Raw genomic sequence first — 21,674 nt, forward strand, 5'->3', positions numbered from 1 at the left:
TATAAGCATATTCTGAAATGATGACTTTATAAGTATAGCGTCTTGACAGCTTTTAAGTGTTCATGATGTTGTGATATATTGCGGCTAACTAGTTACATTAGTTAAACTATGTTTACAGTATTTCTCATTCATATAAATGTCCGTTATTGTTATATGTTCTTGCTACTGAATGTTTATCGCAAATTTCATTGAAACCTACACTGTTATTTTCGTATTTTATAACAGACATGGAATATAAAGCGAGCTAATCGGTTAGCAATCTGAGCCCGATTAACGAGGCCCGGTACATTTTCGCTATAAACGTCGATAAAACGATCCGGGAGCGCAAATAATGAGATCAATTCGTGTCTAATTCTTAGATTTATTTCTGCATACTAGTGTTCTTCCTCACTATTCCCTTGAAATGGGTGTTTTTATCTGGTATTACCTGAGTGAGGGTCGCGAGGGCTGCCATCTTTTCCCTGTTGCTGCGGAAACAGCGGGTGAGGGACTGAGGGGGGGCTGAAGAGGACCATTCACACACACAGACACCCTTCACATCATCATAGAGGTATTAATAATAACTTACAAACAGTAAAGGTAACACTTTATCTTACAGTGCCGTAGTTACAAGTTACTACATGTACTTACTATAGTAATAACAGTAAATTATGCATAATTACAAGTAACTAACCCTGTAACTCTATAGTATGCACATGTGGTTAATTAATAGTATTCAGTACTTATTTGAGTAATTACAAGTACTACGGCATTGTAAAATAAAGTGTAACCACAATAAATAATAGATATGATATAAATTAAATATAAATTATAAATAAATTCAAGAATATAGTACAAGTAATATTTTACGTTGCAATATACTTTTTAAATTGTATTACGTATTGAAATAAAATGTTTAAAATGCCACAAAACTTGGAACAACTTTTAAAAATGTAATTAACATACATATTGTGTATACATAACTTCGGTAGGCTAATAATTATTACATTCATAGGAAAAAAATTAAATCAATTAAATCAATTTCTTCCCAACTAAACTTGAACGATGTAAATATTAATTTAAGTAATAATTCTTCAAAACATTAGCAATTTACGTATTTTTTCGAGCAATAAGTGCAAATGCGTGTGCTGAATATTTAACTAACGTTATTTTATTATTATACTTTACATGCCGGATCTCTTGATGTTGACCCATGAAATCACAATAGAATTGTATAAAAAATATTTAAAGCAGTTGGGGTCACAAATATACTATTACTTTACCATTATACTCATATATTCTTATTCTATAACATCCTTCTGTTTTCAAGAGGCTGAATTCACGTGTAAAATAGTGCGCTATATTCTCTCACTATCTACTCTAGCCGTTCAAAAACACTCCGCAAGCAAGGGATCCGGTTCCTCTCTTCTGATTGGTCGAGCGTCCCTTGCAAGTATATTCCTATTGGCTGGCTACCCTGCTGCAGCGCCCCGCCATTGGAACCTGGAAACAGCGCCACAATTTATTTTCGAGTTGTTGCGTTTGTTGAATGCATTCGTCTTGTATTTCATTGTTTATTGACAACAACTGGCATTTCTCCGTTTTCTGGCACGTTAAACGAGTTCAATTATTAACCCAAGGGTCCTTACGCGCGTCTCCGCGCGGTTAATACCGCTCGAAGAGCTGGAGGGACAGTTTCAACACATTTGTGGTTCGTATTCACGCGCACACCCAGCTGGATTTTCAGCGTTGCGATTAAAACACGACGAAGGCATGAGCAAAGCGTTCAAACAACCCACAGGTAAGACATTAAATAGCCTGCATCAGTTATAATCAGTTTTAAATGATATGTTATGGGTTTTTAAGTGTTTCTAGTAGTATTGTCATGTTAGCATGTAAGCTAAGTCACCCGACCTGCCAAACACATCAAAACATCCTATCTGAGTAACATTCTATCTGAGATATTTTGAGAGCGCACTATACAGGCAAAAACATTGCTGCGTGATCAGATTCAGTTCAGTAAAGGAACATATTTTCCACAGTATGAATCGTGTTCAAGTGGACTTTAAAGGGTTGCCAGCCCACATCTTGGAGAACAGTGTTAGAACAGAAACCCTTCAAAATCTCAGGTAACGTAACTACATAAGCTTTCTCATGCATTGCACCCAAACCACTGTTTTAAAACTTCAATAAAAGTAATAATTTTGCACGTTTTTAAGGTCATCGGACAATGTCCTCACTCCACTGACATTCCCAACATCTAAAGTATCTCTCTGGGATCCATCTCCCAGTGGTGATGTTGTCAGTCTGCATTTTTCATATTACAGGTGAGTCTTCCTGTCATCTTAATTTTGTCGTTTATAAGTTTTTTGGTGAACTGTATATTCATATCAAACTCCATCAATGTCATGTGATTACGTTCTGGGGGGAAAAAAACACAATCTTGAATAATTTTCATGTACTAGGGATTATGATAGCAAAATGTATTTTGCGTTTAGCCTTATTTTGTCCTAGTATGATGTATATCACTTTGCTTATTTTAAAATTGTAATAAATGTAATATATATTTTTCTTCGCAGTCATTGTGGCAACACATTTTTAAGTCTCCCAACCCATCAGATTTTACTACAATTTCTATACTATTATAGTATTCATTAATATTTTTATACTTTGTTCTCATTTTAATTTTAGTTTTAGTAACTTTGTATGTATCTTTGTCATTTTTATTTGTTTTTCGGTAACACTACAATAAGGTTCCATTTGTTAGCACAAACTAACAATGAAAAATATTTCTCACAAATATTTTAATCTTAGTTCATTTTAAACATTTACTTATACATTATTAAAAACAAAAAAAGTATCTACTAATATTATTTAATGGATCTGAGCTAACAACGAACAGTTGTATTGTTATTAACTACTATGAACAAAGATTAATACTGTAACAGATGAATTGCTCATTGTTAATGTATTAACTAATGGAACCTTATTGTAAAGCGATACCATTTTTTCTGTTTTCTTCTATTTTCTATTCCCATTTAACTTTAATTTGTTTTTATTTCAGACTTAGTTTTAGTAATTTTAGTACTTCAATTTTTAACTTCAAAAATTGGAAATAACTGAAATAAATGTTTGTTTTTCTTTGAATATTTTATTATATTTCAGCTTTTCCATTTACCATAAACAACTTTTATCTGATATGATCTGAGGATTTTGAAAAACACTGTTGGAATCATTTTATAATTTCTATGTTCTCCGTAACATTTGGTGTCTTTCAGGAATCCGAGACTGTTACTTGTGGAAAAAGCATTACGTTTAGCTCACCGGCATGCTCGACAGACCAACAAGCCTCAGTTTTTCTGTTTCCTGCTTGGGACGCTGGCAGTAGACAGCGGTTAGTATATTGCATTTCCCAAGAGTGCCTGTATTTGGACATCTTACAATGATTGTTCCATATTTAGATGTGTGTTGTCCACGTTTTAGTGATTAGATCTTATTTTTTTAGACGAGGAAGGTGTGACGATAACCCTGGATCGTTTTGATCCGGGCAGAGAGCAGACTGGATGTCCTGGGAAAGCACCAACTGCACTGCTCCCTGGAGACATCCTTGTGCCATGTGTATTTGAAGCTCAGCATGCTACTGGCAGCACGGTGCACTCAGGGGAGGATTTGAACATCTCCTTCAAGGTAACTGATCTGAGAATTGCTGACAAAATTTGTTTTGGATCTAAAGGCTGGGGCACTTTCCTCTTGTTGCTATGGCAACCTATTGAGGCATAATAGTAGTTAACTTCACCCTGTAACCTGTCAGTAACAGCTGCCCTGATTGTGACACAGTGTTCCTTAGAGACAGGTAATTATAATAAGTGTGTTGCGCTGCTTCCATCTGGTGTGGTTTTCTTGGTTTCATAATGTTCTTAATTTAACCTGGATGTGTTTATTATTATAAGGCAAATTTTAATATTCACTTCTGTTCAAAAGTTTGGGGTCAAACTTTTTTCTTTTTTTGAAAGAAATTCATTCTTTTATTCAGCAAGAATATATTAAATTAATGGCAGTAAAAAATACTTTTACATTGTTACAAAAAATTGTTTTAAAAAAATCTTTTGAATTTTCTATTTATCAAAAAAATCCTAAAAAATGTATCACGGTTTCCAGAAAAATATTAACATTGATAATAATAATAATAATAATAATAATAAATGTTTCTTGAGCAGCAAATCAGCATATTAGAATGATTTCTGAAGGATCATGTGACACGGAAGACTGGAGTAATGATGCTGAAAATTTAGCTTTGCATCACAAGAATAAATTAAAATGTATTAAAAATAAAAAATGTTTTTTATTTAAAGGTCATTTATTTAAATTGTAGTAATATTTTACAATATTACTGTTTTTACTGTATTTAATTAAATACATACAACATTGGAGAACATAAGGCAACATTCAGACTGCAGGCAAGTGGCCCAAATCCATTTTTTTTTTTTTTTTCTTCCTTTCTTTGTAACTGTGAACAGCACAAACCACATGGAATCTGATCTTTTCGATTCTGATTTGGGACACTTCCATATGTGGTCCCAAATTTAATACCGGTCTGATGTTTTGCAATGCGACCTCAGTCTGAACAGTCCTATCAGAATTCATGCAACTATTACGACACTCTAGATCAGCATTTGACACAATTCTGCGCTGACAGAAGTCACTCCAAATATTTTACATACCGATAGTTCTTTGGTCACTCTGTGAATATGGAAGATGACAGCGAAGTTAGTCAGTGGAGGGATGGTGAGCTGTTATACTCATAGTCATAAGTATTATGTTGATGGCTCTATGTAAGCAAAACTTGAGGAAAAACTGTATAAATTTCTTTCTCCTCATCTGCATCATCCTTATCACCTGCGCACAAATTCGCTGGCTTCCACAGCACATCACCTTATAAATGAACATGTAAATGTTGATTTCTGTAACTTCAATGATTACTTCTGTATTTCATGCTGCGTGTTGTCTTTGTTATTGTTCTTTTATGCTTGTGGGTCAGTTCGCAATCGTCACCTGTTCAGACTTGAATCTGATATTGGCCACATAAAAAAAAAAATAATAATAAATAAATATGAACAGCCAAACAAAAAATTGTATCTGAGCAATAAATCAGAGTTCTAAAGCTTGCATTGTGAATGTAGCCTAAGAGACTTTTCAAATGAATTAAAAAAATCTTACCCCAAAAACATTTAAATGGTATATTAATTTAAAATACACCATTTTTATTAATGTAAATATAAATATTAAATTAAAATATATTTTTTTCATATATTTAAATGTTATATTTAACATTTGTGGGGGGGTTTTAAGGATTTTATTAATCCATTTCATTCTTTAACTTCAAACAAAACAAACCTTTTTGGGTGGGAGGGGTAAACTAAATGTTTATTTCATTCTACCATTTTTGTTCTTCATATTTTACGTTTTATGCACACTGCGATTAAATGGTGGTCCTCTAATGCTTATTTCCTCATTCTAGATGCTTCAGCATTTCTGCTGCAGTAAAGAGATGCTGGAGCTGTCCAAACTTCTGACCCTGCGAGCTCGTCTCAGCTGCTCCGAGAACATGGACAGACTCACCTTTGACCTGTCCTGGGCAGCTGTCACTCTGGCCTGCACGCTAGATGCCATCCCTGTCCGGGCAGTGCCTGTCATCCCTACCGCGCTGGCCAGGAACCTCAGCAGCCCAGCAGGTGTGACCCAAAACAGCAGGAAACGTGGGTAAGGAGCTCATATAATTCCTTATATGGCCATGTTTCATCCTCAGAATTTTTTGTGCTTTAAAATGTGACATTCTGTCTCAGGTTTCTAACTATGGATCAGACCAGGAAACTTCTCCTCATACTTGAATCTGATCCAAAGGCATACACTCTCCCGTTAGTAGGAATGTAAGTACTTTCATTGTTTAGAAATGTTGACTTTCTTACTACTTTATTCAGCCTGTTGGCCAGTATTATAATTCAGCCACATTAATTACATGCTTGGAGTCCTGCAAGATGTTCAGTGTAGGTGTGTAACAGTTGTTCTCCTGCAACAGATGGTTAAGTGGCGTTACACACATCCATAATCCTCTGGTGTGGGCCTGGTGTCTGAGGTACCTGCACAGCTCCGCCCTCCAAGACAAGTGAGTGTCTCAGCCATCTGCTCTTTTGCCAATTAGTCAGTTGGCTCCAAGAAGGACAAAATGAAATTAAAGTGTATTGTTTTGTGTATTATGTTATGATTAAATTGTTTTCATAATATTCAAGAAATGTATAACTTTTTCTGCATTTGAAATTAATTTTTTGATTTTGTAACCATAAAATATTATAAAATATTTTATTTCAAATTAAATAATAAAATTGGGGCTGTCACTAATGATTATTTTGGTAATCGAGTAATTGGTTGATTATTTTGACAGTTAATTGAGTAATCGGATAATTTTTTGTTGCAATAAAAATAGTGAATGTAAGTGAATGATAACCATTAAAATAAAAACAGTGCATAGGTATAATAGCAATGAGGCAATAATATTTGGTTCAGATAAAGTATCAAAAGCAAATAATCATGGTTTTATTGAACAACACTGTTAAAATACATAATGTAATACACATAATCAAATTATGCTTGTCATGTACAAATGCCTGCAGAGCAGAGAGCGCCAACGGCCTGGTGATTGCTGTTGTTACAGTTTGATCAAATCCTTAATATTGGCCAAACAACAATTAATTCAAATATCCACTTAATCCTTAATAATTAACACCTTAACACTTCTTAATGACAGAAATGCTACAGAACAAGAATATGTGGACATCAAAACATGCAAACTCAGAGCAAGGGTTTAAAGGTGCCATCGAACGTTTTTTTACAAGATGTACTATAAGTCTAAGGTGTCCCCTGAATGTGTCTGAAGTTTCAGCTCAAAATACCCCATAGATTTTTTTTAAATAAATTTTTTTAACTGCCTATTTTGGGGCATTATTAATTATATTTGATTCTGAATGAGTTTGATAGTGCTCCGTGGCTAAAGCTAACATTACACACTGTTGGAGAGATTTATAAAGAATGAAGTTGTTTATGCATTATACAGACTGCAAGTGTTTAAAAATGAAAATAGCGACGGCTCTTGTCTGTGTGAATACAGTAATAAACGATGTTAACTTTAACCAACGATGGTAACTTTAACTAAAGAATTTTCATTTTGGGGTGAACTAACCCTTTAAGTTGTATGTACAACAATGTTATCAAATTATTAATGTTTTGGAAATAAATCTGTTATTTGAATTTGTTTCATTTTTTTTATTTTGTTCAAAATATTGTGATGCATATCGTATCGTGATCCTAGTATCGTGATGCATATCGACTCGTGAATGCATTGTTACAACCCCAATAATGATTCTGGTCATATTACAGAAATGAAATAAAAGCATTGTTTTAATATTATTGCTTAATTTATTTCACTATGTTGGTGTTAATCAAAGTAAATGTGATCTCTTTGTGTTGCAAGAAACTTTGTGAAGTCTCTGAAAAATTATTATTATTATTATTATTATTATTATTATTATTATTATTATTATTAGTATTATCAAAATAAAAAATTCATGGTCATGTCTACATCTGATGGATTTCCAGAGTGATGTCAGAGGGAGGCACTTTCCTGGTTGTCCTGTATTCTCTGACTCACCGGGATCCGGAGTTCTACCAGTGTAAGCCATGTGTCGGACAGCAGCAAATGAGCTTTCAGCTGCTCACCAGCACAGAGTCGTTCACACTTTACAAGGTCAGTCTGTCTCTGCCTTTTGTACTCGACAAATTAAATTTCAATATGCCAAGGTCTATAGGAAACATTTTTCCCCTTTTCATGCAATCTGTACTGGGTGTGTAATCTGATTATGTATTAAATTAATAGTATTTCTAGAGCAGTTGTTTTTCAATTGATCTTTGGTTTTTGTGTTGTACATATTACATTAATTGATTTTTAGGGGTGCTTTAATTATTAAAAGTTTTTTAATCACACTATGTATTTTGCAATACAGAATGTGGAGCCTTCAGAAGGACGGCCTTTACAATTTGAGCTTAGTGCTGAGAACCAAAATCAGGAAACTGTGCTGTTTGAGGAAGTGCTCTCTCAGACTGTGTTAACAGGGTACAGTCATTTATTTCTCTAAATTTTCAACTTTTATTTAATTGAGATTTATGTTTTGCCTGTTTAGTTTATCTGACAGAATACAATATTCCTAAAGCAAGAAGAAATATAACACACTACATCTGCTTTATCTTATCAGGAAGACTCTTGCAGCATCTTCAGCTGCTCCTCAGAATAAATTGTCTATCAGTGATCATGACTCAGGTGTAGAAGATGAAGACCTCTCTCCTCGGCCATCTCCAAACCCTCATCCAGTCAGTCAGCAGGTTTGTTAACTTATGGCCCTGCACCCCTGATAAACCTATTCAGGCTGGATTCCCATTGACAGGTTCAAATATTCTTTTTTTTTTTCTTCAGACTAGGCGTGTTCATCCTTCAGTTCCTGAACTCTCTATGGTACTAGATGGCAGCTTTTTGGATGCAAGTCTTGTTAATACACAAGACTCAACTCCTGTTCCTCATAGCCTATCAAATATTCAGCGGAGAAGCATTAATCCTGCCCACCAGGGCCTCTCAGTGTTGAGGCCTCCAGAACAGAGTAGCGTCCCTGGACCTCCCCCTATCCGAAGACCACTAACTCCTGTCCTCTCTCAGCCAAAAAACAAACTACATCCTAATCCAGGACAACAAACGCCACAACCCAATGCGAGTAGAAAATCCCTGCTCTCAATAAGAAGATCAAGAGATGGCTCATCAGCATCATCTGTATCATCGTCTTCATCTTCTTCCTCGACAAAGAACGCTGCTTCGCCCAATGGTTCTTTTCATCAACAAAGGCACCATTCTTTGCAAGGATTTCCGACCAAAACCCAATCAATTTATTCTGGACCTCCAACATCTGGTCACAGCAGTGCCAGAAAGAGTTCAGTAATGCCAAGCCAGACCCCCATCCCTCATCCGTCCCAACACAGGCTCTTCCATAGCACCCCAGCTGCCAACCCTTGCAGCTGCTGCACCAACCAACCCACCTATGTTCCCATGTATCAAAACAACTGGCAAGGGCCACCAGTGTATCCCACTGTTGTGCACAATCCTTGTGGTTTTCATTGTGGCGCTGAGAGTGTCCCACCTGGGGATCACTGCCTCTCGCCTTCTCGACAATCTTTGGATTGTCGCATATCTCCAACTAAAAGTCCTGTTTGCCATCCCGCTGTTCCAGTTCACCACTCTCCATCACCCAGTCAGTGTGTCCCCACAGTTAACCCCAACAAAGGTTCTGTTGATCAAGTCCCTTCCTGTCAAGCCCAGTGCTGCCAAGTCCAGGACACCCCTTTGGGTCTCCTTCCTGCTGATGCGTACAGGATGCTCATGGATCAAGAGCGTCAGTTGAAGCTACTTCAACTCCAGGTTTGTATTAGTTCTTTAAATGTTTTAGCGTTGACCTGTCATCACTTGTTAACGGACTTTCTTCAACAGATTCAAAAACTCCTTGAGTCTCAGAGCAAGACAACTCCAGTATCATCTGGCGAACATGATGCTCAGCAGGAAAGAGCCAATCAGACGTTAACATCTCCACCTAAACGAACAAGTGTCAGTGTTGCTGTAGGAACAGGTAATATGATGGAAGTTTGTTGCATTTTTTTTATCAGTTCCTTTCAATGTTGTGAAGTTCTTGTCTATCGTTGTGTGTTATTTAGGGGCGAGTTTGTTTTGGACCACACCCCAGGAGGTCCCCACACACGAGGCCTCAAGTATGGATTGGCAAACCGAGATGGAGCCAAAGTCTGAAGGTCAAAACGACAATACAGTCACTTCCAGACTTGGATCTGAAAATGCATTTCATTACTCCCAAGAGCAGAGTCCAGGATCTCCTCTACATCCAGCATCTCCACGACACGAGTAATGAGCCCAATTTTTTTTTTCTGAAACCATTTTTTAGCAATTGTTAACCTCTTAAAGTCTATTATACATGGTTTGTAGAAGGCTGTTATTTATATTTTTATTGTTTACCAGGCCATGTTTTATGTTTGTGTCTTTATGTCTTATGCAGCATGTCATCTGGTTTTGGAGCCCGTTCGTTTCAGAGTCCAGTGTTGGGAGAGAGTGCTAGCATGTATTATCACTCGCAGTCACAGAGTAAAGAATTGTCTGAAAATGGAGAAATGGACGACCCAAGGTTTTACCAAGAACTACTGGTATGGCCCAGTTTTTATGGTTTAGGTGCAATTTTCACATATTTAATTTGATTTAATTGACGTAATATTAATTGATTTTAATTCCTGCTCCAGGGTCAGGTGCAAAGTCGTTTGCAAGACTCCATGCCTGTGGGTGAAAAGGTAGAGCAAGACCAACAGAGTGTCTCAAACAGACAAAGTCTGTCCCCTGTAGTTCGTCAGTCAAGGAAATCACCGACAACATCCATACCCCAAACTCAAAAACCAAAGCACGGATCCAGTCCACCAGATCAGGACCGTGTCTTAAGTGCAACATTGAGACAACTCCAACAGTTCGGGGTGAACTTAGACTTGGACTCTTCCCAGGCAAAGATGACACGTGCAACTGTGGAGAGTGCCAGGTAAAATGTAGTCAGACAGATTGTTTAATCAAAGCATTTGATTGAAATTGTGTTTCTAACACATTTTTGCTCTTCAGCACCCTCGCTTGCATAAACCCTGATGCGGTGATTCCAAGACTAGCTCTTTCCGAACCAATGGGGACCAGCATTTGGGGACCAAGCGGCAGTGTAGACCTCAGCCTGGAGGCCAACGCTATTGCACTTAAGTACCTAAGCGACTCGCAATTGTCAAGACTCTCATTGGGCGGTCAGTCCTCCAGCCCACATCCAGACCCCAGCGCAATTCTCCTGAGAAGACCCGCTGCTGAAAAGAGCAGCGTTGGACTCAGTATGCTGTCCCCCAGCAATATGTCTCTAGCTACTTGTAAGTACATGAAGAAATATGGACTGATTGAAGGAGAAAACAGTAGTGAGGAAGAACAAGAGGACGCCGTTCTGGTAGACTCCGCTCTCGGGTGTTCTGTACAGCATGAAACGTCCAAGAACGTGAGCGTTAGGCAAGACCGTGAAGAACAAAGTTCTGCGGTTCTCAAAAACATTACAAACAAGGCAGTCACCAATCTCTATACGTCTCCCGTTGACTCTCAAGAGCAGTTAATTCGAGACTTGCGGCCCAAAATGCAGCTGCTTATGCGTGGCGGGACAAACACGGAGAAGGAGAATGACTCAAAGAATGTTCTGCCTAAACGTAGGTCCTCGCTAACTGAAAACCAGAGGATACAGGAAGTCACAGAGCCTCAGGGGTCGGTGGGAAATTTCCTGGATCTGAGTAGGTTACGGCAGCTGCCCAAGCTCTTCTAAAATGCACCATTTTCCAAATGGTCACTGGGTCATTTCTGTGTGTCAAAGGGATTCAAGAAATGTTTTTCTGTTTTCATGCAACCCTCAAAAATTTGTCTTCCATTGTTTGTTTACATAGTGTAACATGATTTTATTTTGAAAAGTGTACAGACCCTTTTCATTTAATGTTTTTAAGTATGTTTTATTTCTATAAATTGTCTTGTTTTGTCTAACCCGAAGGGGCCTTAATGTTCATTTTATTTCATTTGAAAGCTTGAAGGTTTTTTTTGTGTGTGTACCTGATGACTCCTTATGTGTCATGTATGAAGCGACTAACTTAAGGCAGTATTGTTTCGTTTTCCCTTTACTCATTTTTAAACTCTTTCAAAATTTTCTTTTGTTTATTGCCATTACTTGACTCAGCTGATTTACCTCAAGTTGGCATTTTCATTTTCAGAGGGAGAACTAACTTGTTTTAATCCTTGTTTTGTATGTTCTTTTTAAATGACTTTATGTACATGTGTCTATCTCTTAATTAAATTACGTATTCTTTTATATAACTTCAACTTCATTTTGTGTTATCTCTGACCATCAAAACTTTGATCACATATCCTGATAGATCAGGAGAAACAAGTCTCAGTCAACTAATAAGTAGGTAAATGTTTGGCAAACAAACCTGGCAACAAAACTGCACATATTTACATAAAAGTATCCAGGGGTCAGAATGGAGGCTCTTTTGACTGGTAAGTTACTACCCACCCAAGATGGTTTTCTACATCCTAGCAACCGCATACAAAAATACTAAACACCATTTATGCCTTAACAACCATATTAGAACATGCTGGCTTCATGGTGGTGACTTCTGCATGCACAAGAACCATTTTCTTCAAAACATTTGTTATGAATACAGACAAAATCCAAGACAATCTCTTGAGTTTCTCATCACCCCAAAAATAAAGAGGCTCATCAGTGATGATGGCTGTGAAAGCCGTTTTTTTGGGATATAACAGTATTTTGGACATTATCAATGCTGCCTAGATAGGTTTTGAGACTCTTAACTCAATGCAGGACACGGTCTTGATCTGTGGATGATCTCCGGTTGCGCAATCCTGGACTTCTCTCACTTGAGCTCTGAGACTCCGTCAGACAGTCCAAAGAAACTTTCATTACAGCAGCAGGCGAAACTCGCCGTTCTTCTGTGAAGATTGAGCTGAACCAAATATTGTGAGTATATATTGCACTGCTCATATCATGTAGATGTATAGCCCATTTAAGTTCTGTTTTTTTATATATATATAACGTTATACCGTTTATAGAGGCTAAAACAGTGTGAATAGTCTAGCTTAGGAATGCAACGGCATAGCTTGAATCACGTTTAAAACGCTAAAATTGACATTTCTGCAGTGAATATCGTTGAATATTCGTGTAATTCGACTGAAACGCGTATAACAATTACAAATGAGCGTTGTAAGCGTTACCCAAGATGCATCAACCGGCGTAGCATCCATGCTAATGCTCACGAGCACATTATATTATTAAGAAACTAAGAATATATCTTATTATTGGTTAGTGTTCAGTTTGTATGCTTTTAAAATGGTTTCAAATAGCAAAATATTATTACAAGTATTAAGGGATTCACGGTACTTTCGTTTTTAACTGAACAAATGACGTTTAGCCGAACGCTACAAGCTTTGTTTTGTTAGCACACCGGCTAGCTGTTTAATATTCAAATTTCCGATCGATTTAATCTGTCCAAATGCACATTTTTATATTAGCTTGAATTTCATATCCGATGTTTATATGTAGTAAACATCTCGTGGTGCTTGGTAGGTATTACTAATGTGTTTTTGTTTTATTATAAATGGCTATTGATTAACCTGCTAACGTTAGCTGACTAGCATAACAGTTTGACATTCTGAGCTTTTACATAAGTAATGATTCTTCATTATAGCGTGGCATTTGGCTAAATAAACGAGTAGGTTATATATATATTATGTATATATTTGAAGGTATAATTGGGTTCTATTGGGTTTTACGCGAGTGTTTTGTTATATTTTAGCTATATCCAGCTCTAGTCAAAGGGCTTTGTCTCTTTCTTTCCTGTCCTAAAGGGCTCGATGTTATGCAGAATATTACATAGAAGTCAGATTTTCTCAAGACGTGTTTGACTAAGAGTTTCTTGGAGGTTCATTTGATAATTATCTTTTTGATTTGCTTAATTTGGCAGCTAAATCTGATGGGAACGTGATGATGCACACGTGCTTATTGTCTCTTTTTTTAGCACAGTGTGTAGGATGGATGTAGTTTTATATATTGTTAAATCACTTTGAATTATATAAATAACCTCTTGATAATGATCATAAGTGAAGCATAAAATCTTTTTTAACGTGCTTTAGGGGGTTTCCAATAGACAAATGGCAAGAGATAAGTCTCAACATGCTTTGAACTGAGGTAATTTTTTCCATGACTGCATTGGCATCTGAACATATTTTTCTTTTCGAATCACACACATGAGTGTCAGGCATGTAAATCACCTTTTTGATTCATATTAAATACATTTAACTTTAATCACATCTAGTTGACAAACAGGTCTCATTGTCATGATTACTCTGCATTTTCAGCATCAATTCCTTGTTTGGAGATGCTGTGATATATATATCATATATATAACTATGTTCACACAGTGCTTAACAAATTTATTGGACCACAACCCAAGGTTTGTGCCTCAGCTGCCCTAAACTAACAGTATTAGCCATTACCAAAATCATTTTTAGTATTTCACAGTAGTGTTTCTAATGCTAAAATATAGGCTAATTATTGTTGTGATTTAAAGAATTCAAAGATATAGCCTACAAAAGTTTCATCAAAAGCAAGACTTTGAGAACAGCTAGAAACTATTTGGAAGTCAGTAACAAAAGAGCCTGTGGAAAAGTACATAAAAACAATGCCAGTAAGAAAGCAAGCTGTTATCAAGGCCAAAGAAGGCCATACAAAATAAAAAAAAATAAAATATATTTTTGGTTATGTGTGAATAAAGACTATTTAGTTGCTTCAATTTGTTATTTGCCTAATAAATGACAGTACAATTTTTAGTTTTGAACAAGTTTGACAATTTCCTAAAATCTTTTTGTCTATATTATGACAGGTGGTCTAATAAATTTAAGCACTGTCAAATATATATAGAGAGAGAGAGCGAAGTGTTCCCATTGAATATTTATATATAGAGAGAGTGAAGTGATCCCATTTCCTCAATCACCCACCAACTGTAATTATAGTTCTTAGAAAATCCTGGTACCAATGATTTTACAACAGAAATGTGTGGGTGTGGCCACCTAAAACGGTGCTTTTGATGGCTGCCACAAGAGGAAGTACCTTAGTCGCATGGGTGGCTGCTGTAGATAACAGCACATATTTGAATGTTTTATATATATATATATATATATATATATATATGCACCCATTAGGTAAGACAATGCATGTTTATATATATTTATACTATTATTATTGTTGTTTATATATAGTGTTTATATATTACTTGATTATTTTTATTTATACATTTTTTTTTTTTTTTCGGGGTTCAGTTCACACACTTAAAAATACCTGCAGGAATCCTTTCGAAAGTTAAAATAGCATTCTTGATGGCGTCATTGCAATTAGGTGGATTTCTGAATAGTTTCAGCGTTGGTTTGTACACCATTTCCAACATTCAGAAAGGAAACCGGTGTTCATTATACTATAATTTTATTTTTGGCTTCCTTTTTGTCACAGAAGCATGAGTGTGCATTTGCTGTGCATGTGATAGAAACTGTGATCTTTGTTATGGCTCATGTTTCTGTTCCCTATAGGTCAGAATTCCTGCCGCCTTGCTCCTAAAAACATGTTCACGCAGATTTGATGTTTGTCAGATGAGTCACAGCGCGGGGCACATAACCTGATTTGAGTTAAACACTTCCTTGTGTTGTCTCCCGCTGGAGCGGTCAAAGCAATTGCACTTTACTCACTATTAGTCATTTGAAATCCCCTCGGTTTTGTTTTGTGGAGGTGTTGTTTTGGTTATATAATGGCTATATTGGGCAGCACTAAGGTACGGTACGCAGACTAAGCTGTAATAAATGATGAGTCAGGTTATTTCTGCTGTTCTGGACTTCCCAAGACTGAATGTTTCATAGAGCTCATGTTGTCAAGCTGGAGAGGTGTTGTCAGGCTGAAGCCAAAAGGTTTAAATGTGATGATAGCCTGAAGATCTTGCTTGGTTGCTATTCTTTGATACCAAAATAAACCTACTGTACTCGGGCCAGTGATAAGAATGTCTAAGATGACGAAAAGGAAAAATCTTTTCCTTTTCATAAAGTCATATGATTTTATGCACTAGTGATTGTGATCTTTGTTTTCGTGTTGTTTGTTTTTTTCTTTTTTCAACAAAAGAATCAATATAATGACAATTCTTGATTATTAACTTAAAGCTGCAGTCCGTAACTTTTTTTGTGTTCAAAATTTACACAAATTGTATAATGAGAATGTACAACATGAATCAATTTTCCAAACCGTGTTTTTGTCTAACCCTGAATCATTATGGTACACTTATAATAAGTGTTTAAAATTCGGACCGGACTGGTAGGACACGCCGCAGAGTGTCACAGTAACTGCGTGACTCGCCATAGACATACACGGAGAAAAGTAGCTCCGGCTAGAATGTTCCTCTGCAAGACACATGCAGTTCTGTTTATTAACCACTATAGGGCCAAAAATCGCGGACTGCAGCTTTAACAATTTTCACTTAAACTTATTTTTCCAAATGGATTTTTTTTTTTTTTTGATAAAGTTTTGAATACCATGAAGTTTTCCTGATGCAGTTTATGATTCCATTTAAAGGCACAATATGAAAGATTTTTGGATTCAAATATCCAAAAACCACCAGAATACTGTTTTTTGTTTGTTTGGTTGTTTTTTTATTTTTTTATTTTGTTGTGTACTTACATTATCCCAGATGTTTCCAAGAATGTTTAAATCCAGAGAAAAAAAGCAAATTTAATGACATCATACCTGCATTACCCTTGATTTATTTTGAAGAAACCATGACAAGGGAACAACTATTTGGTTACATTTATAGACAGAAAACAAAGTATTGTTACATAGCTCAACACGTTTAGTCTTATTGTTTTAATCTCGTGTTCTTGATTATATTAATATGATACTCTAATATCAATCTAGCTTACTGCAGTGTGCAACAAGTGTCTCATAGCAGCCACCGAGCGAACGCACTGAATAACGTATCATCATTTTAGATTAACTACATTAATGTTAATAATCTCAATGTGATTTCTGCCTGAGTCCCATCAGATTTTTTTCTGCCAGCTGTGAGGTGAAAACGACATCTCCCATGATTCTATGCTCAATCTCGGCATCATCAAGCTACGCCTTTGTTTTGAATAGGTGACCTCTAGCGGTGAAAAATTACATTTTGTGCCTTTTAATTTAAAGTTTTATATATCGTTGATTAATAATTTAAATTATTATATTATTTAAATTCAGTTTAACAGTTTATGCAAAAAGAAGAATTACTGAATTTAGTTTTTATTGCTATATGTCTTTTTAGTTTATTTTTTGTTAGTTTTTACTAACTTTTAGAATTTTCTTTTTTTAGTTTCAGTTTATTTTATTTGCTTGTTTTTTTGTGTTAATGACAGTTTTTTATAGCAGCATTAAATTTCTCAGGGCTGTCTAGTGTTATTTACTGGAATTGTTCTGTTTAATTAAAGGCTCTTTGTCACATTTTTAACCTTTTTGGTTATATTCTGTATCAAAAACTCAAATTAATTTGAGACATTTTATTTTTTGTTTCAAAGTTTGTGAAAGAGTATTTATTTTCATTAACAAAAGTTATTTTAGTTTAAAGTCTGCATGAAATAGAAGTTGTGATAGTCTTTTATTCGCTATTCTCGAACCAGAAAAAATGTAGGGTGGGACTTGATTTTGTCCATCGGGAATTGATTGGATTGATGTGGTTTGCTATTGGTCAATCTCATGTGAGTGACAGGTTGTCCCGCCCTCCCACCAGTAAACACATTATCAGAGAAGAGATGTCACTGCAAGAGGAAGGGAAAGTATTTTTCATTACAAGGGGACATGAATAAAAAAAAAAAAATGTGCACAAATTCATCATTTATAATAAATACTGCAATATTCCATATAAAGCAAGAAATGTAGCAACATTGATTCACATAAGTTTGTTCTGCTATGTTTCATAAATGAGGCTCAATTAAGATTATCATTTGAAAAAAATAATGGGTCCAGACAGACACAATTAACATTGCGTAATTGAGTTAATTTGGCAAGTCGGGATGAGCTAGACATCTTTTATATATTAAACTCATTGTTTTCTGTTTTTGTCTTACAGGTTATGTTTTTCACACTATGTGCTGAACGCCCCTACAATGCCAGGAAATATTTAAGAACTGTGATCTTTGGAAGAGCTTTATCGGTTCCAGTGGAACCTCTAGAACATAGCGCCGTATTGCTTTACTCAAAACGCACATTGATACAAATGCAGCAATAAGAGAAGATCTTGGGGACCGGTGCATCACAGACCGCTCTTTGCTACAATGCCCGTGCAAGCCCCGCAATGGACCGAGTTTCTGTTGTGTCCCATCTGCACGCAAACCTTCGAGGAGAGCCACCGCAAGCCCATCAGCCTGGGCTGCGGACACACCGTGTGCAAAATGTGCCTGAACAAACTGCACCGCAAGGCCTGCCCATTCGACCAGACCGCCATCAGCACGGACATCGAGCAGCTGCCCGTCAACACTGCGCTGCTGCAGCTCGTCAGCGGCCAGGTGAGTCTGAATGTGCAGTCACATTGGCAAAATTTCATGACAAAAATGTCCATTGTAGTGATGTATAAAGCACAGCTCACATAGAAGTCATTTTCAAACCAAGCTGTTTTCTGTGAGTTCTCATGACCAACTTGAACATAAGCATTAGGGCTGCAACAACTAATCGATAAAAATCAATATTGAAAATCACTGACAACGAATGTCATTATCAATTAGTCGGGTCTGCCTACCACGCACGGAAAAATCCCGCCAAACGCATCAAATTGCAGCGCTGAATAACGCATTTCTATGGACAAAATGCATCTAAAAATAGTTGAGGAATGGGCTGCTGCGACAAAGGTATGTGATCCAAGTGCCTAAAACATGAGAATTCTTTATTTTAAGCTTCAAGTTAATGCGATAGCGTAATGTTTGACATGGCTTGCCCTGTTAGGTGCTTTGAAAGATGCGCAAAACTTTAATTGTACAGTTATATCATTATCTGTAAGTGTTACAAATTCAAGCAAGTATATTAAGGGTCAGTCTGTATTATACTTCAGACTTTAATGAAGGAGCGAACAGACAGGATGCATTAGAGAGGGAGACAAATAAAATCCAACACAAAATATTTATTTTGCTGAAATATTTGTTGTTGGATGTTAAATTTAGGTTTAAAAGTCAACATGTAATTCAAGTATTTTATGAGAGTGGTAACTGTGAAGGGAAAACAGTGTGTAATTGAATATAAATGTAAGACGTTTCTTAGTTTTACAGTACAAAGAAATGACAGTAACAGGTTACTGTGTCCAGAGTGAATGTGTGTGTTCCTGCAGAACATTCCTCTTATCTGTTAACACTGAGTTTGTGTTTTTCTTTATTATCTTGATTATTGTCTTCATTTTTAATGAAGGGATTTAAACTGTTTCACTGTATATGTTTTCATAGCATTCAGTTGCACGTTTGTTTGATGGACAGAATTGGGCAGGATGTGGAATAGTGTTTTGTCATTAAAATAAAAAAGAGAATTGGGCTTTTTATCCGATTAATCAATTAATCGAAAAAATAATCGGCCAACTAATTGATAAGCATATTATGCATAAGTTTCTCCGTCACACAAAATTCCTATCTTGTGGATTGCTATTGAAATGAAATCCATCCATTCCAAGCCATGCAACTCCTGAATTCACTTGACCGAAATCTGCTAGGGGAAACTTTTCGCCTTCACGCAAAACTCAGGAGTGCGTTGATTTGCAGTGACTGGATGTCATCTGTGAAAATTTGCCGAACGGTAAATGTGACGCCATCGCATGATTTTTTTGGTGTGGATCCCTGTTAAAATGAATGGATCTCATTTGCAAAAATTTGTGATCGCACCTTAATGCACAGCTACAATGCCCATGCTAGTCCCACAGCTCATGAATTTGCGTGACCAAATTGAACACAAACAAAATCTGTGACCGAAGTTTTTCGCTTTATATTGACTTTACCGGATTTCGCCAGTCAGCTGTAAATTTGACCACACCTTAATTCACAGCTACAATTCCCATGCAAGCCCTGCAACTTGAGAATTCACAACCTATTTGAACATGAGCAGAGTCTGCAAACTTTTTTTTTGCCCCCACACAAAATTGATTGCGTGGATTCCTATTAAAATCACTGGATTTCACCCTCATAAATTTGCTGAACAATGAAAAATATGACGGCACCTTAATGCACAGCTACAGTGCCAGTGCAAGTCCCACAACTCCTGAATTTGCATGACCAAACTGAACCTGAGTGAAATATGCCAGGGAAACCTTTTGCTTTCACACAAAACTCCCAATCGCAGAGATTACTATTGAAATTACTGGATTTCACCTGCAAAAGAACAATGGTAAATGGTACGGTCACTTAATGCAGTGTTTCCCAACCATGAAGGCACACCGAACACTACACATTTTCCAGCTCTTCTTAATCAAACACACCTAATTCAGCTTGTTAGTAGAGAGTCCAAGACCAGAAATATATGGCTCAGGAAAAAGAGACATCCAAAATGTGCAGTGTTAGTGTGCCCTCAGGAACAGGTTTGGGAAACACTGCCTTAATGCACTGCTGTGTGCCAGCCCAGTGCACATCGGTGCACAATACGTTCACTTTATTGACTTTGTTTGCCTTGTATGGATGAAGTTGTGCCCCCAAGCCTCAATCTAAACTGTTGAACTGCGAGGATGAGGAAGTAAAACTACAGTGGTTCCTTGTCACTCAAACATTGTACTTTTTTTCCTTTTCGAATTATCATAACAATCGTAGCATAAGGCAAAGGGCCAAAAAGACTAGACCGCACTGATCATGCAAATAGTACAGCAGTTGTATTTTAGGTGAAGCGTGTTTATCACAGCGTTATCATAAGTGCAGCATTTAGAGGTGGAGCTTAGGGCATCGGGTTTCTAAAGATCAGCTCGCGGTCGTTCCGGTCTGGTTGGATTTCAGCCCTGATGCGACATACCGAAGCGTGAGAATGCATGACAGGATGCAGAAAAACACATTGGTTCCTGGCTCACACTGCCAATAGAGAACCAGGAAGTTGAATCAACATCTGCCTGTCATTCCTAGTGTTGTCTGTAAAAAGACTTCTCTATTCTGCACACTCAGTGTCAGGTATGACTGTTGCAACTTTTACATAATTGTCTAGTCACGATTATTTCAGATGGCCACAGTCATTGAGCGCTTCATTGGGCACTGCATTCAAATAAGGGAATTTAAGCAAACACAAAAATGCCATGCTTTCACATTTGCGTAACTGCAGAAAAAACTGCAGGTTTGTTACTTGTTTTCACACAAAGCTTTTGTTCAAATCTGAAATGAGCAGAATGTTAAAAACGGTCAACTACACACAGAAAATGACTTCCTTGAAAGTATGAAAAAAGTAAAATAATAATTATTATTACTACTACTACTACTAATATATTGTTCAGTTGGAATGGGTTCCAAAAAATTAGAGCGTGAATCAACAAAAAGAGAAACATTTTAAATAATATTTTCATATTCCAGTATTTAGAATCATATTATTCATGCCATTCTACCCAGTAGAATATTTGTTAAAAATCTGTCAGCTACACTGTGAAACTCAAAGGTCTTTATTCATGCAAATGTCCAAACATAGCAGTAAAATATTTGTTTGTACTATTATTATTATTATTATTATTATTATTACTTCTACAACTACTACTACTAAGATATTAATATATTATTCAGTTGGAATGGATCCCAAAAAATGACAGTGAGTATGGAAATCAGATTTGGAAATCACAAAGTGGATGAAAAAGAGTAAAAGTATTTCTTCATATTGTAATATTTAAAATTGTATTATTCATGCCATTTTACCCAGTGCAATATTTGTGTACTAAGCCATAAAAATCGTCAAACATTTTCATGCCAAAACAAA

The 21,674-nt window shown here is 36.4% G+C and overlaps 3 protein-coding genes across 10 annotated transcripts in view; 2 read left to right on the forward strand and 1 right to left on the reverse strand.

Moving 5' to 3' along the window:
• eps15l1a (epidermal growth factor receptor pathway substrate 15-like 1a) overlaps positions 1-462 on the reverse strand; it is a 35,033-nt gene extending 34,571 nt beyond the window's left edge. For all 6 annotated transcript variants that reach the window (XR_010896067.1, XM_067396020.1, XM_067396019.1 and 3 more), the window contains exon 1: positions 428-462. Coding sequence is in view for 5 of the 6 variants with exons in the window: in XM_067396020.1 (XP_067252121.1) it covers positions 428-454 (27 nt within the window). In the remaining variant the exon portion in view is untranslated. The remainder of the gene's footprint in view (positions 1-427) is intronic.
• A 1,027-nt stretch (positions 463-1,489) lies between these two features.
• On the forward strand, positions 1,490-11,953 carry stil (STIL centriolar assembly protein). The gene is made up of 17 exons (XM_067396032.1): positions 1,490-1,780; positions 2,022-2,108; positions 2,199-2,306; positions 3,258-3,373; positions 3,485-3,666; positions 5,498-5,739; positions 5,823-5,906; positions 6,056-6,142; positions 7,630-7,777; positions 8,034-8,143; positions 8,283-8,409; positions 8,501-9,490; positions 9,560-9,695; positions 9,781-9,982; positions 10,134-10,278; positions 10,372-10,658; positions 10,736-11,953. Exons 2-17 carry the CDS (start codon positions 2,023-2,025, stop codon positions 11,457-11,459), a joined length of 3,774 nt encoding a protein of 1,257 aa, XP_067252133.1. The 5' UTR covers positions 1,490-1,780; position 2,022; the 3' UTR covers positions 11,460-11,953.
• A 581-nt stretch (positions 11,954-12,534) lies between these two features.
• The window catches only part of rc3h1a (ring finger and CCCH-type domains 1a), a 24,717-nt gene continuing 15,577 nt past the window's right edge, over positions 12,535-21,674 (forward strand). For all 3 annotated transcript variants that reach the window (XM_067396024.1, XM_067396025.1, XM_067396026.1), the window contains exons 1-2: positions 12,535-12,662; positions 17,836-18,271. In XM_067396024.1, coding sequence (XP_067252125.1) covers positions 18,041-18,271 — 231 coding nt within the window. In that variant the 5' untranslated portion in view covers positions 12,535-12,662; positions 17,836-18,040. The remainder of the gene's footprint in view (positions 12,663-17,835; positions 18,272-21,674) is intronic.

The sequence above is a fragment of the Chanodichthys erythropterus genome, chromosome 10 (assembly GCF_024489055.1).
Source record: "Chanodichthys erythropterus isolate Z2021 chromosome 10, ASM2448905v1, whole genome shotgun sequence".
In the NCBI taxonomy this organism is placed as follows: Eukaryota; Metazoa; Chordata; class Actinopteri; order Cypriniformes; family Xenocyprididae; genus Chanodichthys; species Chanodichthys erythropterus.

Bases quoted from the DNA above. Each gene is read 5' to 3' on its own strand.
- stil (XM_067396032.1), top strand. From the start codon at position 2,023: ATGAATCGTGTTCAAGTGGACTTTAAAGGGTTGCCAGCCCACATCTTG. The intron at 5,907-6,055 runs GTAAGTACTTTC...CTCCTGCAACAG, and splicing joins ACTCTCCCGTTAGTAGGAAT to ATGGTTAAGTGGCGTTACAC. The intron at 9,696-9,780 runs GTAATATGATGG...TGTGTTATTTAG, and splicing joins CAGTGTTGCTGTAGGAACAG to GGGCGAGTTTGTTTTGGACC.